The sequence below is a fragment of the Lethenteron reissneri genome, chromosome 32, assembly GCF_015708825.2.
Source record: "Lethenteron reissneri isolate LAM-NWPU_2019-01 chromosome 32, ASM1570882v1, whole genome shotgun sequence".
Lineage (NCBI taxonomy): Eukaryota > Metazoa > Chordata > Hyperoartia > Petromyzontiformes > Petromyzontidae > Lethenteron > Lethenteron reissneri.
In genome coordinates, this window is record NC_083810.1 from 11,191,385 (window position 1) to 11,209,737 (window position 18,353).

Here is an 18,353-nt window from a genome sequence, read left to right on the forward strand (position 1 = left end):
TCTTTTAAATCTAGATTAAAAACACATTTTTGAGAACTGCTTTTTGTGTTTAGTTTGCTGTACTTCCCCCGCAACTGCGATTAGCACGGTTGACTATGTATGGTGCGAAAGAAGTTCGCCATAACACGTACATACAATGAGTTTCAGGATTAAAATTCAGGTTGAGACCACCAATGACTAAACTGAGTTCTCAAGTGTAGTGAGTTGATGTTCTTGGCCCAGTCACCAATGACTGCGCAAAAGCTATAATTCATTTTACCCTCATACTTAATTTAGTAAAAATATCCAATGCTGAGAATAATAGAAATGATCAAAATACAATGTTATGGCAAAACGCACCATTATAGCCAACTGGAAATTGCATACACTGCAGGAATGGGCCAATAAATGGAGAAAAAATTTGCCGCTCTATAGCATCGAAGTGCAAAACCAAGGGGCAGAGAGGAATCCTACCACCAAACATGAAACCCCTTCACTACCTCTCTTCAGAGGTCGCAACCGGGTACCCGATACCCGTACCCTACCCGATACCCGGCTACCCGTACCCGGTTTGCGACCCTGGTGCGGCCGGGTACGGGTACGGGTAGGCCGTGAGTCACTGGTGAGTCACCGTTTGTCACTCATTTCCCAACGTCTTGTCTCTTCTCACAATTCAAGTTCCTAGAATCAACCCACCCGTGCCTGCAACATGGCTTCATCCCAGAGGTCACAATCAGGTACCCGATACCCGTACCCTACCCGTACCTGGCCGGGTACGGGTAGGGTACGGGTACGGCAGGGTACGGGTACGGGTACCCGTTTGCGACCCTGGTGCAGCCGGGTACGGGTACGGGTAAGGAATCAAAACCCGTTTGCGACCTCTGCCTCTCCTCCATTGGGGTCATTGATTCTTAAAGAGCATTCATTAGGGCATTTAAGCACCCCCCCCCCTTCCCCCTTCCTTATTCCCCCATCTCCTGCCTCTTGCTCTACGTACACCAGGGGGTTGTAGAGTTTATTGCAACAGTTCATTGAAACGTGTGGTTTTGACAGGTTTCCATTTCACTGTAATCTGTAATGTGTTTGTGCTGGTGTCAACCTGGTTTCATATTCTCTGTGCTGTGTACCTGAATGATTTTGTTGATAAAAAAATACTTTTGGAAGAAAATAGATAATGGAATTGGTTTTACAATAATCTTTTTTTAGGTTTGAGTTAATAACAGTGGTTGTCCTATAGATACAGGTGCCCTTGCCACAAGAACGTGGAATTTCCACCACGGGCACAGGGCTGTAAACATTAGAGGCGCACTGTCTCCAATGTTCGTTTGAGCAATAAAATCACTTTGACTTTTGACTTTGATGCTCCATTTACTATGCAACATGTACCACTTTGCACTGAAATAACTAAAAAAGTTGTAAAAGTATTTTTATTTCTAGAAACATGATGTTTAAAATAATTAATGTTTATGCGATTGTTTCCCCCCTCTCCCCCACATCAGCCACAGCTAAAGCGACACCCACAAAGAAACCACTGAGTATGTACCTTTCTGTATATAGGGTGCTTCAAAAACATGTTAACACTTCTGAGAATTTGCAACAATACCCAAATAAATGTGCCTCCGGGCTCTGGAGACCACCTGGAGAAGATTCCAGGCACGTGTTGACAACGATGGCGAACAAGTGGAGACTCTTTGACTTTTTGAACCTATGAACATACGTTTCTTATCATGTTACAGTGTAGTATCCATTCTTTTTACCATTAAAAACGATAGTCTCATATAGGTGTTAACATTTTTTTGAAGCACCCTGTATTTATAAGCGACATCACTGGTAGCTCAGAGGTGAAAATGAAAACAACGGAGGTGGTATCAATGAGTTCGTGGGTTCAAATGCAGCTGCAGGCCACCTGTGATAATGCTGGGTTCTCAAGTGCCACTGGCTTGATGTTCCCAGCTCAGTCACGAATGACCGTGCAAAAAAAAATGCGATTGTATAAAATTTACCCTTTTACTTGATTTGGTAAAAAAAAAATTACAACGCTGTGAATAATAACAATAAATTCTTGGTTCTTTTGGTAAAGTCACGTAGAAGGGAAATAATAAAATAATAAAAATCTAAAACAATAAAATTCTCACGACGTTAAATGTTCTTGCTGTGGATTTCACACCTGATGATGATTGCTTGTGTTGCAGTCGAAACGTCGTGAGAATGTTATTGTTTTATATTTTATTTTTATTTTCTTATTTCCCTTCTACGTGACTTTACCGAAAGAACCAAGAATATGAATCCCTACAGTTACGAAATCTTTAAATCAAAACGTTTTTTTTCTTACAATTGTACGTTTTATGGTTTGGGTGAACAGTGATTGTGTTCTATGGATAGAATTGCCTAGACCATAGCAATGTGGAATGTTCACCAAGGGCTCAGGCATGTAAACACGATAAGCACACTGCCCCAATGCTTATTTAAGCATGAAATCACTTTGACTTTGATGCTCCGTTTATGATGCAATGTGGACCATATTTGCACTAAAATAGACTCCAGGATGAAAAAAAAAATCACTTTGTTTTGTGAAACACCATAATAATCATGTTTAAATATGATCCGGTCACGAGTTTGATACGTGATGAGCTGCACTGGCTTCCTATTAAATACAGGATCACGTATCAATTCTGACTACTCGTCTTTAAGAGTCTACATCAATCTGCTCCATCCTATCTCGCCGATCAGTGCGTACCAGTTTCAACAGTGGCGGCTCCTGCAAAATCTCTCAGGGGGGGCACATGTCTGGATGATTGATAAGGATAAGGTCCACCCATGCAATGGATAAATTAACAGCTTAAGCATGTAAAGGCAACTTCACTTCTTTAATATTAATGAAAAATAAAGTGACTCTTACAATACATCTTGTTTGTTTCTATACTCACTATTATTACAATCCACTCAGTTTCTTTTATTAAAGATTCCACTAGGTGGCGACAAATAATATTGTTGACTGAAACGTGCTTACGTATGATGACGTAAGCACGTTAGTGCGAGCCCTCCCGGAAGCCATAGAGAATGCATTGCAGGGCCTGCCGTTCGAAAAAAAACATCTTTGAATGTAAGTCTATGGGAACACTCTGGGCGATTCTCAGCCAGAGTGAAATCGCCCAAAAAGAGGCGGTACTCCACAGAACGTGACATGACGCTGATTGGACTATATCCAGAGGCTGACAGTGACGGCTAGCGTAACTCTGTGGTTCAATGACATTGGTGGTGCGTCGCCCAATCGCCCTAATGAAGAAACCGCCCCTGAGTTTCAACACACCCAAATGTACTCCGACTAAGACCCGCAGCTCGCGGCGACCTGCTGCTGTACCCGCTGTGTGTAAACCTCGCGTGCGATACGGCCAGCGCAGTTTCGGGGTATCCGGCCGAAAGTCCTGGAGCACGCTACCAGCTCACGTTCGGGATCCATCCCTGGGGCTGAGCCAGTTCCGCAGCAGACTCAAAACAGTGTTGTTGATAATTGGTTTTTTACCCCTTTATCTGGCAACAAAACTGACACCTTTTTTACGAGGAGTCATGTTTGCATAGACCACAATACCTGCAGTCATAATGCAAAAAAAAACATAACTCTGATAATGTATGCACTGTCCTTGAAGTTGATTGGTCTACACCCGAGACAGCTTTCTATAGAGCCTAGTCTCACATGGGTTGGACCAGACCAATGCGCATTCGTAATGGACTGGAGTGTGCAATATGAAATTTTCTTACTTCAAGTAATTCATACTTACGTCTTTCTTGTTTCCACATCAGCCACAGCGAAGGCGACAACTCGAAAGACACCGCAAAGTAGGTGACTTTCTCTTCATTTGAAGCTCCAAGCATAGAAGTAGCCAGGAGGCTCAGAGGTCAAACTACTGAGGTGGTGCTGTTGAGTTTCTGGGTTCAAAATCGGGTCCACGCCACCTGTGACGAAACTGGATTCTCAAGTGGGACGAATTGATGTTCTTAAGCCAGTCACGAATGGTTTCATGAAAACCTATTATATTAAATTATCTTCAAGAGTCTCCATCAATCTGCTCCTACGTGACTTTACCGAAAGACCCAAAGAGTATGGATCCTTGCAGTCACCAAAACTTCAAATCTAGAATGAAATGATCCTTTTTACTTAATTTGTAAAAAAATGTCAAAGTCTTAGGATAATAATAACATTGATTTGACGATATGACGTGTTTTTTATTGAGTCAACAGTGGTTGTCCCATGGATAGACTTCCCCTTGTCATAGGACTATGGAATGTCCACCACTGGTTCATGACTGTAAACAGTACGTCAGCACTGCCTCAATGTTCATTTGAGCAAATAAATAATTTTGACCTTGATGCACCATTAATGATGCAACGTGCACGATATGTGCACTATAATAGGCCCAAGAATATTTTTTGGAAAATAATGACTTTGCTTTGTGAAATACCGTAATAATAATAATGTGTAATGTAATGACATTTTTCTGTCCATTTTTTGTCCACTTCAGGCGCAGCTCCACCTCTAAAACCAGAGGGTAGGTACCTTTCTGTATATTTAAAAGCTGCATCACAGAAGTGGCCATGCTGCTCAGAGGTCAAAGTACTGAGGTGGCATTCACGACCTTCCTTGGTTCAAATACAGGCCCAGGCCACCTGTGATGAAACTGGGTTCTCACGTGTGGCGAGTTGATGTCCTTGGCCCAGTCACGAATGACTGCATGAAAACCGAACTTATTAAATTAGCCTTTTTACTTAATTTGGTGAACCTGTTCAACTCTGATAATAATAAGACGTTATACAATAGCTTTGGCAAGTACTAAGTATTTTCGTTGTCCTTTGGATCAACTTCCGTTGCTCTAGGAATGTGGAGTTTCTGCCACTGACTCAAGGCTGTAGACGAGAGGTGGACATCTCCTCAATGATGAAATTTAGCGGGAAATAAACTTTGTTAAATCCTTTATATTAAGTTCACTTGCTTGCTTGCTTGCGCGCTTACGACCGTGCAAATCTTTCGGTCATTTTTTAACCCACTTCCCGTGATCCAATCGCGCTGACATTTTGCACACAGACTCGTTGTGCGCGACAATTTATTTTCGTGAAATTTTTTTCTCCAAAATGTTCCACTTTTTAGGAAATTTTTTTTTTCATATTTAATTTAAAATACCAATGTGATAAAAATGAAACTCTTACTCAAGAAAAACAGAAATGAATAATAAAATAAAACCGATGCCACGCATTTAAAGGATTTATAGTGAAAAACTTTGTTTTTACGGGTTAATTTTTTTTTACTTCTAAGCTCCTTTCACGGTGCAAAGCATACAGAATTTGCATTGAAACCGGCTACAGAATTATTAATTCATTTCCTACAATTCAACACTATCGCAGTTGTAATGTTTAAAGTTTGTGTTTTCTATAACAGTCCCAACTTCATCTCTTAACATTGTGTATAATTTGAAGAAGGAAAACGTATGTGAATATATTCATGGTTCGTGAGAAAATATCAATCATAAGAGAACACGTAACAGCAGCAATATATACAAACCATGAAGCAATGCATCAGTAATTAATGACAGACATCACATTTTCAAGGCTGTGGAATACAGTGGCATACATTAATCCGTTCACAAGCCTCCCTTGTTCCGTATTTTTTTGGTCCTGTATTGTTGTATAGATACGTAACTAAAATACAATCTAAATATTTATTCCTTATTTCCACAAAAAAGATAAACACTGTTCAGTAGTTCAGGTAATCTGATGTGATACCAATGTTATCCAGCAGTGTTTAAGCGATACTGCTTGTTTTTCCGGAAAGTGTTGGTGAGTGACCTCTCTACTAAATGAACCATCAGTGCAAAAGTCAATAAAATTAAATCATATCATAGCTTACCAGTCACTTTTTTGGAACAATTTGGGTAATAAATTGCCTTCGATTCCATATCTCCTAAAATATATCGACATCTTTCAGTCAATCAACCCGTAAACCTTCCGGATTTTTTTTTGTATTTGTTCGTAAGAAAGGACAGAATGGATGTCACGTGACCAAGCACAGATTAACTTGTTTGCATGAAACTTTTCTTTTTCAGGTAAATTATTGTACGTAATTCTCGTCGTCATTATTATAATTATAATTTCCATCATCATCGCCGTGCTCTGCATGTGGATGAAGATACGTGTAAGTACATATCGTTAACATTCAATTTTTGTCTCTGTTATATGTATAAACATGTCTAATTGGATTCAAAGTTTTTGTGACTGCAGGAATTACTCTTTGGTTCTTTCGGTAAAGTCACGTAGGAAATAAAATCAAGTAGTGATAGAATGCGACGTTTTGGTTGCAACACAACAACCATCAACAGGTAGGAATGAATGATAAAAACACAGACACACACGCAGAGAGAGACACACACAAAGACAAACATGTGTGTCTGCCTATGCTGTTCCAGTGTCTGTCGTTTATCATTCATTCTTACCTGATGATGGTTGCTTGTGTTGCAACTGAAACATCGTATTCTCTTTATATTTTATTTTCTACGTTTATTTTACCGACAGACCCAAAGAGTCATGTATAATTGGAATGCATGATCATAATTATGAGCCCTTCATCATTGCACTGCTGGATGAAGGCCTCCCACTCTATATTGGTTATAGAGGTTTGTTTGACCATACTTCCCCACGCTGGTCACTGAGACTACTGGTGAAAGGTAGCTGAGCGCGGTGCAGATATCACTGATGTTAGCCAGGACCAGGAATCAAACTCAGTTCACTGAGGTCACAGTGTCGAATGCTAACCGCTGCACCACCATTCCACCGACTAATTGGAAACAGCACCATATTTAAATATATATTTTATTACGTAATGTTTTTTTAATATTTAACAAACTCCACTCTGCATTGTTTAATTTTCTACATTTTAAAATATACTACGAATTAGGTTCTAAGTGAAACAATTGCAATTCAGTGTCTCATAGGATACTATATATAGACAGATGAAGAGACAGCTGAGCAGACTGGTGGCACGGTGGTTTGGGCACTGCTGTGTGAGTCTACCTACCTGAGCTGGATTCCCGGCCACGGCTAACATCAGTGGCAAGATATATCTGAACAGATACTCATATCCCTCTTCACCATCCTGCACTGACCAGACTGTTAAAGTATGGTAAAACAACCCCCCATGGATGATTCAGCAGGTGATTGACGAGGAACTGTACTTTTATATATATAATAAGTCCATAATACAGTGTTTTTTTTAGTTAGATCGCATAAATAAAAATGTGTTGTTAAACCCGCCACCACCCGACACAGCCAACGTGTAAGGTTTGTCACGTAAACAGAACATCCCAATTCGTTACGAGTACAGCACACCGGTGTGTTGGAGAGCAATCCACAACATTTACAATCTGAGTACGACGTTTCGCCAGTAATTACAACTAGCATCATCAGGCGGCAGCCAAATCTGTATTTTGGATGATATTGGTCCCAAAAGCCTACGTGTTAACCTAAAAAAACAAGTATTTGCCTTTTGAGTGGTGCACAAGCACAAATAAAACAAGTCAACACATTCATCATCAACACTGTGGCCTTAAAATACAAAATATATAATTGGACAATGTCCCATCTGAACTAATTTGCTATGAATAAGAGACATGCCCAAAACGTTGCCTGTGTTATTGACCAATGTGTTGAGATTTTTGTAATTGTATTGCTCTATCTTTATTATAGACAGTGCCGAATAACACATATTTGCACGGTTGGATTTTCTGTTTTCTGCTGTAGAAGAAGCAGAGTTTCACACTGCAGATGGTTAATGGTCAGGATTCCCAAGAACTGGTGCCACTGGATTTAGCAGCCACCGCATCCGGTAAGCTACTTAGCATTAATGCGCCATGCATGTGTTAGTACAAGCGTCTAATTTTTATTTTCCTACATCGGAATGAAGCTAAAACCCATTGGTTCATCGTCGGCCATGATAATTTCACTGCTGAATTAAATCTTCCCCCAAACTGTCACCATACCCCACGAACCTGACGTAATAATCCATATTGTAGCTGCACGCTTCATTATTTCATGGCTCCATCTCCACCGAGGATGTTGCGCGCATTCCTTCCTTGTCTGTCACTCGGTTATCCTTCGCCAGGGGCGATCATCCTTTCTCGTGACGTGGATTGTCTGAAGTCCACTTACAAAAGTTTGACCAATATCGTTAATCTGCGTGTGTTGTTATTATTACAAGACATTTTCGGTGGGATTCAAGCTGTCTCCTCTGAGATAAATATTTTGCGTATTTCTTTTCCCCGCTAGCTGCCAAACACCCCAAAGAGGATGGAGAGCCCGAGTCTGACAAAGAAGATTCGAACGATTCTGACGACAAGGCGGACAACGCCACGAACCCAGACGAGGTTACGGCCAAAGCTGCACAGCCGACTGAGAAGACCCCAAGCACCGGTGAGGCCCACGTTAAGTGCGCGCACAGCAGCGAAACTAAAAAACGGCGGTGGTGTGGACGGCTTTCGTCAGTTGCGTCTGCAGTTGACGACCTGCCTGTTGGTTGGCCACGGTTTTCTAAATCGTCTGAGTTGCTGGTCTAAAGCGATGAGACAGCAACACGTGCAGCACCTCTCGAGCTGATGGTCTGCGTAAGAGTGAGAGCTTGTGTGCGGTGAATTCACATCTTTGCGTGTTGTTGTTTAGATCGCATTGTTTCATAGCCTGCACTCCGATTTTTTTAGCGGTTGTTTCAATCATTATGTGCAAATTTGAGTTGCTCTATAATTGTCGTTAGACTCGGACCTTTCTGGCTAAAGCAGCATAATAATTATAATTTCACTTGATCGCTCGGCCACAATCTCAAGTTAAGATATAAATCTGTATGTTATTTTAATGTATATCTTAAACAGCAGCAGAAGGCTGCGATTCTCTACGTGAGAATTTGTTTTCATCCTCTGGCTAGTGGAGATAGGCAACTGCTGCTCGTATAGTAAAGTGCCCTTGCATGTGCGGGCGTGTGTTTACGTGCCCTGCACATGAAGGCATCTCTATAAAGCGATGGGTGCTATATTTGGCAAATTGATACCGTTCACTTCAGAAAACCATACATCTGTAGCTGTATCTGGTTTTTATTATTATTATTATTTTTTATCCAGCAATATATTTTTCGAGTGGCATTAACTCAATAATAAACTCAACAAAATTTCAGTTGAACCACGGAAGTTTGAAGATGATGTCGATAAGCGGAATGTTTGCAGTGATATTTTAGAAGTGATAAAAAAATCCATACAGTGAGTCGTTATAAGACCACATTTGGGAATTACCCACAAAAACATAGTTTGACTAACTTCGCCTTATATGGTAAGGGACTCGGCTCATTTAAGGAAGGAATAGCATCGACTCATTTTAGGAAGTATAGAGTCATTGTGTTGCATAATGAGGGCTGAAGCATTTGAATGTTACGTGGTTAAAATTGTCCGTAGGTGGAATGGTATTTTCACTGGAATCAACTTGGTTCTAATGTGTGCAGTACTGTTCAGAACAGTACGTTAACATTTACTTTTAAAACTCAGAATGGACACTCTGGGTTCCACATGTATGCCCCATGAGTCTGAGCAGACTGAGAGAAACGTTATTTACTTCAACCTCTGCCGAGTACATGCATGTAACAGCTGTCAATGCGTGCTTTTTATAATGTTAAACACATTTTTTTTCACGTGGTTAAATCTAGTTTGAAATTATTCCTTAAATGGCGTTTAAGGAAATATGTTAATTTTCAATACTTCATTGATATTAGTTATTCGGGTTATTAGAAGCGTACGATTTCCCTCTTACCAAACAGAGTCACTGCTGACTGCAGTGAATGCCAGAGGTGTGGACTCGAGTCATGTGACTTGGACTCGAGTCAGACTCGAGTCATGAATTTGATGACTTCAGACTCGACTTGGACTTGCATAACAATGACTTTGTCCCACCTCTGAGGTGTGGACTCGAGTCATGTGACTTGGACTCGAGTCAGACTCGAGTCATGAATTTGATGACTTCAGACTCGACTTGGACTTGCATAACAATGACTTTGTCCCACCTCTGAGGTGTGGACTCGAGTCATGTGACTTGGACTCGAGTCAGACTCGAGTCATGAATTTGATGACTTCAGACTCGACTTGGACTTGCATAACAATGACTTTGTCCCACCTCTGAGGTGTGGACTCGAGTCATGTGACTTGGACTCGAGTCAGACTCGAGTCATGAATTTGATGACTTCAGACTCGACTTGGACTTGCATAACAATGACTTTGTCCCACCTCTGAGGTGTGGACTCGAGTCATGTGACTTGGACTCGAGTCAGACTCGAGTCATGAATTTGATGACTTCAGACTCGACTTGGACTTGCATAACAATGACTTTGTCCCACCTCTGGTGAATGGCAACAACCTCGAGTGGCTGTAGAGGTGACATCAACACATCGCATACAGAACATCATCATAATCATCCATTGGTCGATCCACTGCTGGATGAGGGCCTCTGAAAGTCACCACCACCGCCGTTTGCGATCTCCATGGTGGAATTTCTCCATTCCCGCCCTTGGCTGCCACGCCACCATTATTCTCCACCACCAACCATCATTTGCACAAGTCCACCTATCCATCTCCACCAATGTTGAACCATTGTCAGGAATCGAACTCAGGTCGTTGGGCTCACCTCTCCACTTATTCAAAGGTACGCTAATTGTTGGCGCATCAAATGCATGATTATGCAACTTAAGGCAATCTTTAAAGATAAAAAAACTTTATTGTTAAAAGGAGTGGTGGCACGGTGATTAGCACACCGCGCTATGAACGCAGCCACCCAGGTTCAATTCTCAGCTACGGCCAACATAGCGGAAAGTGACATCTGAACTGGTCCCGTGATCTCATGAACCAAACCGTGTGGTGATGTGTGATCTAAACAAACTCCCACCACCAGCACAGCATGGGGGGAGGCCTTCATCCAGCAGTGGAGCGACAAAGGACTGCACATTTCACGGCTGCCACCATCATCATCATCATAACGCAATGCAAAGCAGGAATCAAAAACAGAACCGGGCCAACCGACCCGACTGAAGAGGGAAGGCTGCTTGAAAGAGATGGGCTTTACAAAGCAGACTTTAATCTAATTCTAGATTTGAAGCTTTCGTGACTGCAAGGATTCATATTCTTAGGTTTTTTCGGTAAAGTCACGTAGGTAAAAAAATTAAAATTAATGAAAGTAAAATAAAAATAAAATAAAAAATTACTCGATGCAGCTATCGTGCTGTGACGGTTCCACCTGAAGACGGAGGCTTGTGTTGCCTCCGAAACGTCGTGATTTTTATTTTATTTTTTATTTTACTTTTATTAATTTAAATTTAATTTTTTACCTACGTGACTTTACCGAAAAAACCTCAGAATATGAACACTTTAATCTATCTCCCGACTCTGATTGCCTGATTTCAAGTGGCAAGGCGTGCCGCACATAGCTTGGGTGTGGCACGCTAACAAAAGCGAGCGTGTTGGAGATCACAAGATATTAAGGGCCCTGATGGAATATATACAATGTGAAGGGAGCGTGATCGCCGGTGTGTTTTTACGGGTTGCTACCACGTGTCATTCGGCGTGGTGTCCGACGTTTCGTTCCGCGCGAGAGATGCGCGACACGGCGGCGAGGGAGTTTGTAACGCAGAACTGACGGTGCTTTTGCGATAAAGTTTTTAGTTCCTTTTCCACCCCCCCCAACCCTTGAGTCTTCCAGACGCTTTGGGCAATGATACCCCGACACCTTCATTAAGGAAGTAGATAAAGCATAATGAGAAACACATCAAACAAATGGTGTTCTACTAACCGGTACACCGGCTTACTGGGTTATGCGAGGTTGTGAGCAGACACACATTGTCAGCGCTAGGTTAATGGCCCTTGATATTGGTGAGAGAGCAGATGTTAAAAACTCCCATCTTGGGCAGATACATTAGTCACGTGCTGCGATGTCTGGCGTTAGACACTAGAGGGCAGCACAAACATTGTGCCTCTTGCCTCATCTTCACTGCCCTGACCCATTGCAACTCCTTTACATTCCATTACATCGTAGAATAACGCTTTAAATGTGTATAATCGCGTGCTCTCGGTCGTGTATGATTACGGAACTAAAATTTTGCGGAGAGGTCACTTTTTTACAAAGCAAATAATTATTGAGGGGGGTGGGGGGGGAGCATTGGCAAAGTCGTCATCGCCCTGTCCTGTGAACCTGGTGACCAGAGTTCGATTCCTGGCCCCGGCTAGCGTCAGTGACGAGTGACACCTGAATCGGTCCGAGGCACCTTTCACAGAAACTACACTGACGACTGCGGTGAAGTATGGTCCAGCATTGCCCCTGAGCCAAAAACACGTGGGAATCCGTCATCCAGCGGTGAAATGACAAATAACTGTTATTCATTCATCTGATGTGAGGGTTGGTGAATCACACAAACACTCGCCCTCAGGGCGAGGAGGCGCCTTTCGAACGAACACATTCTAAGGTCCCACTCGTTACACACAAAGTGCTTGCCACAAATGAACAACACAACGTTGTTGATCTCGTCATGGAGCATTAACCACCATCACGAAACTCCGGTGGTCATCCTCGCAGCAGCGGCTCGTGGCTGGCCATCGAACAGAGACGGTGCTCTCACCACATCAAGCGGCGCTTTCACGTGCGCTGCGGCCGTTTGGAACGCTCTTTCTTTCGATGTTAGGAAGCCACTGGAGCTATGCACTTTTTGTGTTTCGTTTGTTGTCCTCTGATTAGCACAGTTGGCTACGTACGATGCAAAATAAGTTCAACATACGTACATGCGGCCAAAGTACATCATGCACTGACCAACGTGGAGGAATATGAGGAGGCCTTCATCCAGCAGTAGATTGCAACGGGCTGTATGTTATCACTGTCAAAGATAGTTCACACCTGCCTGAACCAACCACGACTGAGCAGCTGTGATATTTCAGCGGGGCAAACAGTTGAGATGTTTAGGACTTCTGCGTGTGGAGTGTGCCATTAGCTTTTTGTGGACGTACCGGTTACATCTCGTGTTCTTGCCTGAAACATATCTCAAGTTTAGCACACACATATACCCGTGACTCGAGCATATTGCGTGGACTGGATTTCCTCAGTCGTAATTTTGTCAGGAAAGGAAACCAATTTTGTAGAAAAGATTCCACGCAGAGTAATAGCTTGGCTCTCCGTGTGGTTTATACCCCGCTCAAGAAATTGCGTAAACCACGCTCTTGGCATCGTGTCTGCGGCCATTCTTCCGTGCATGATCTCTATACTTTGCGTACCAGAATTAGCATGCGGATCTTACCGTCAAAGGCCAGTTCATTACCAGTGCTAAGCTCTAACACAATGGCCTCCTCACGACTGATCCATTCGTTAAAAATAATATATATAAATGCAAATTCAGATTATGCATGCCTGTAGAGCAAGTGGTCAATTGACTGATAGTTTTCTTTGTGAAATTCAAATTTAGTTTAGTTCGCTCCTTTTTCAAAAGGGGGTTCAGCCGAGAGCCCCGGAGTAAAATTCACTTGAGTGTAGATTTGCTTTTTTTTTTAAGAAGGGCCGTAGCTGCACGTGGGTGCTCGTTGCGTGCCGGGCTGTTTGGTGGCAGGAATTTACGCGTCCGCGCACTGCCAGCATTGAGACGAGTCTGATTCCTTTATCATTTGTGCCAGTGCTGCAAGAGGAGTGGTTGGTGTGCGTCAGCAGTCAGTAGCGTACGTACGCAAGTTGATCAATAATGACATCGAATAAAAAAAAAATTTTATCCGATTTCTTCAGAAATTAACTTCATATAAAGCAAAGACGTTGGAGCCTGGTGGTTCAGGGGCAGAGCGAGCAGCTCGCGATGGGAATCACAGTTGGGGGATCACTCAGCCCATCATCCCACCAGGGTTGATGAAACGAGTACCACTTTGTGGGAAAGTCATCAGTGGTTATCCTATGGAGAGACGTGTCCCTGTTATAGGAATGTGGAATTTCCACCACTGGCTCAGAGCTGTGAACAGGAGATGAAAACTGCTTTAGTGGTAATTTGAGACGGAAATCACTTTGATTTCACTATATAACAGCAGAAGCGCAATGCATGGATGGCATTATAAGCAGACTTCGGCTCTGTGTGTGCACATATAGACACAATATATTGTTGTCCATCAGCAATTTTGCTTTCCAGACCAATACTATCCAGCAACCTTCGTTTAAGTAAAATAAAAACTTTGGACCAGATTTGACCTGATGGGTCTCATCAGCAGAATCAGGCTTGTTAAACAAATGACGCTGGATTACACGATGTTAATGGGTAAGAGCACTCCGTTTAAGCGATGGGTTCCCATTCACTACAAAAAAAAACTATTGTGGTGCATTATGGGTAATTGTTATATTATTAAAAGCTGTATACAATAAATCAGCCACGTGTACTCTTGCAGATGAATTATGCTACGCTCACCACGAAGTCGCAAGTATGCAAAGAATCTTAACGGCTTCATATGTTTAAATTGGATGTCCATCAGGATTTGGGAGAGAAAAACAGAAACGAATCGACGTGTAAATAAATACATTGCTGCTCGTGTACACCGATATTACGAGAAGCCGAACATGGCTGGTGTGTAAAAAAAACATTTCTCATGAGAAAGAAGGCCCCCAAGAGCCTCGTGTTTTGGCTTGTCTGTTGATATTATCGAATCCGGCCACCCACTAAAGCACTCACCTGCTGGGACCCTTATAGGACCGTGCGCGTGGCGTACAACCACAAATACCACGAGTGCTTTTTGATCAGGATTTAGATCTGCACAGGAACGGAAATTCTCTAGTTCTCGTCAATCAGCAATGCGGGGTTAAACATTACATCGGTTAGGAAATTAGTTTTTTTGTTAACAGGAATGGATCGTTGCCATTGAGGATTCTCGTTTTTTGTGCGAAGCCTCCGTGATAAAATACCGTTAAAGTAAAATGTGTGTTTTTCAATTGGCTCTTCAAGTCAATTGATATTTTATCTGCACGAACAAGAATGTGCGATAGACTTTTTTTATGAATGCACGGAATACCTCCCAGAGGCATAGAGCTGTGGTACAGCGATTGGCACACTACGCTATGAACCCGCCGACTTGAGTTCAAATCCCGGCCACGTTTGGCTTCAAATTGGATACCTCACCTGTTCCTCGGCCTTCGCTCTGTTGACTCAGCCTTGAACTGGCATTGACTCGTATCGAGAAGTATGGGCAGACAAACCCCATGGCCAACATCATGGGAAGTCTTTCATAAAGCAGTGGATTTACAACCCGATCTAAATTAGTATTACTTTACTGCTCATACTAAATGAATAGTTTTTTTTTCAAGATTTGTTGCTATATTTGTTGCGTATTCAACTTAAAATGTGATATATTTTTCTTTGAAGGAAAATTTCACGAACATTGTTGGCAATAATGTTGCCCAATTGTCGCTGGATAAAGGCATATAATAATATTTTCTAGTGGGCGTGATAATGTTCTGAGTTTAAGCTTGCAGCAAAATATATGTTGGTGCCTAAACATCGAATCCTGGGACCTACATAAAAGATGGGGTGACGTGTTGGCACAATGGTTAATGTACTGCGCTTTGAACCCTGTGACCCTGAGTTTCACTCCCTGCCATGGCTAACGTCGTTGGCCTGTCGCAGCTGAACCCGTCCTGGGACACTCCTTTCACCAACCCCCTCTGAGCAATTGATGAAGTATGGTCAAACAACGCCCCACAACCGAAAACAATATGCAGAGGCGTTCGTCCAGCAGTGGATTGACAAAGGGCTGTGAATTAGACATTTCTTACATCTCCCTCCTCCGTCTGTTCATGGGTAGGCATTGAGTTACAGTTGCTACGACTCTCCCCCCGCGTGCCTCCGATTAGCAAGGTTGGCTACGTACGGTGCGAAAGAAGTTCAACGAACATGCACACGTCATATAGTACACCATGCACTGACCGACGTGGTGAAATATGAGGAGGCCTTTATCCAGCAGTAGATTGCAACGGGCTGTATGTTATAGTTCACACCTGCTTGAACCAACCATGATTTAGCAACTGTGATATTTCAGAATCGGAATCTGTGTTTATCCTGAAAAAAATCCGACGCGCTATGAAATTTGTACATTTAAGACATCCTAACCCTCCCCTCCTCCAACCTTTATGAGCCATGCAGAAAATAATAATCTGCATGCAAAATTCCGCCATGCTTCTGCTTCTTCTTCTCGTGGAATAGAGAAGGACCCACTGATGTGTTCCCGTCGGGAAGACATTGAAGCCCAAATCCTGGACAGATCGCACAAGCAGATCTCGCCTGTTCTCACGGCCACGCGAGGCGTTAATCCGGCGCATCTCCGGCCGCTTTGATTAACATCTGCCGACACATGTCTGCAAAGTGAGGCGTTAAGAATCAGCGCGAGTATTCCGCGAGGTCTGCCGGCTCCATCAAACCCGCTCGCTTGTGGCGGTGACCGCCACAACCCATGGGTGTGATTTTTAGTAATTCGTTCAACTGCGTTTACGCGGCCACGCATTAGCGGACAGCTCGAAGGGACAATGCTGCCGAAAAAACCGGAGCACGCAGAAATTTCGACCGGGTCAGTAAATCTGATAGACACATATACTGCCGCGTAGGGTTTTTTTTTAGCACTTGTGCTGCGTGTTTCCGTCTTGCACCGTGCGTTGTTTGGCACAACGGAGGAGGTTTCCCTCCGCGTGCCGGCACGAAGAAACTTCCCGCATGGCGGAGCGAAACGTTGAGAAAATCGTGCCCGAACACAGATCGTGAGGGCCACAGATGCACGTGCGCAACATTCATATCGCCACGGTGCGTCAGAAACTCTGGAGGGAATCACAGGAGCCCAGATCCAAGCCTCATACCTGCCCCACTGTGATGATGATGACCCCTGAGGCAAGATGAGCGACCCACTGACTTCCACTTTGTCATCACCCGATTGCCCAGCAAACAGAGCATGTTTGTTGCCTCATGCGACCCACGGCGCACAGAAAACGTGTGATTGGTGCACGCACACACGTAGACAGACTGGCCGGCTGACATATACATGCATGCGCACACACACACATCACACGCACTCTCTCGCACACATATACAAAACAAAGACAAAGATCCCCCCGCCCTGTGTAGCCTGCAACAGACTGTTGGGGCATGTGCTGTTAGCGAGCATCCAATGAAGGCCGGCACGGCGCACGAGGGGGTGGCCAGCGCCACACCCGTCCGCCTTTGTCTCCCCAGTGGCGATGTTTACTACAACACCGCTACACCAGGCAATCATTTGACGCTGAGTCGACCTCGTTGAGGCCCAAGACCGGTTCAGATAATCGCTATCACTGGCGGTGGCTGCGAGTGGGAATTCAGATCGGGTCCCCGGTTTCATACCGCGCTAACCGCTAGAAAGACAAAGATTCCGATTAAAGCCTTTAACAGACTGTTGGGGCAAGTGCTGTTGAGGTTGGTACGGCACACGAGGGGGGCGGGCGGGGGGGGGGGGTAGCCAGCACCATGTCCAGTCACGTTTATCTCCACAGTGCTGATATTTGTACACTGCACCGGTGTACAAATGTCATGTTAGCCGTGAACGGGAATTGAACTCAGGTCAGCAGGTTTATAGTATGCTAACCACTTCAACACTGCTCCCCAAATGAACAATAACAACAACCGCCATTCGCCACTAAGTGGCGGTGACGTCACAACGGCGTTTGTGCCAGGCTATGTGCACGTTAAGGCCACGTGAAGTGTTGAACGCTCGCTGGCAGGTCATGGGACATACCTAGGTGCCATGGGTCGACTGACCGAGATGACTGGCCGATGCACCACCTGTGCCCCCAAACATAAAGATCCCCCATACAGCCTTAATAGATTGTAGGGGCAAGTGCTGTTAGCGAGCACCTATGAAGGCCGGAACGGTACACGAGGGGGTGGGTGGCCAGCACCACGCCCGACCGCCTTTGTCTCCCCAGTGGCGATGTTTACACACCGCACCAGGTACTCATTTAAGGCTGAGTCGACCTAGGGGAGGCCCAGGACCGGTTTATATAATCGTCACTGGTGTTAGCCGTGAGCGGGAATCGAACCTGGGTCGCCAAGTTCGTAGCGCAGCGCGCTAACCGTTACACCACCGCTCCCCACTAACATACACACATACACACAAATGCGGATACATGACAAATTAAGCTAAACATGTAACCACGATAAATCTCGTTGCTCCCCCACAAAGCATAACACAGATGAATTTGGGAACTAAAACTGTATCGGTGCATTAAAACATTGTAATTGTTTCATCATCAGGAATCCTTGATCTTGTGTAGAACAATCAGCA

At 43.7% G+C, this 18,353-nt stretch overlaps 1 protein-coding gene across 2 annotated transcripts in view; it reads left to right on the top strand.

Annotated features, from left to right (window-relative positions):
* The window catches only part of LOC133350030 (uncharacterized), a 75,890-nt gene that overhangs the window by 11,309 nt on the left and 46,228 nt on the right, over positions 1-18,353 (top strand). For both annotated transcript variants that reach the window (XM_061563988.1, XM_061563989.1), the window contains 6 exons: positions 1,479-1,514; positions 3,781-3,816; positions 4,500-4,526; positions 6,075-6,163; positions 7,765-7,849; positions 8,290-8,433. In XM_061563988.1, coding sequence (XP_061419972.1) covers positions 1,479-1,514; positions 3,781-3,816; positions 4,500-4,526; positions 6,075-6,163; positions 7,765-7,849; positions 8,290-8,433 — 417 coding nt within the window. The remainder of the gene's footprint in view (positions 1-1,478; positions 1,515-3,780; positions 3,817-4,499; positions 4,527-6,074; positions 6,164-7,764; positions 7,850-8,289; positions 8,434-18,353) is intronic.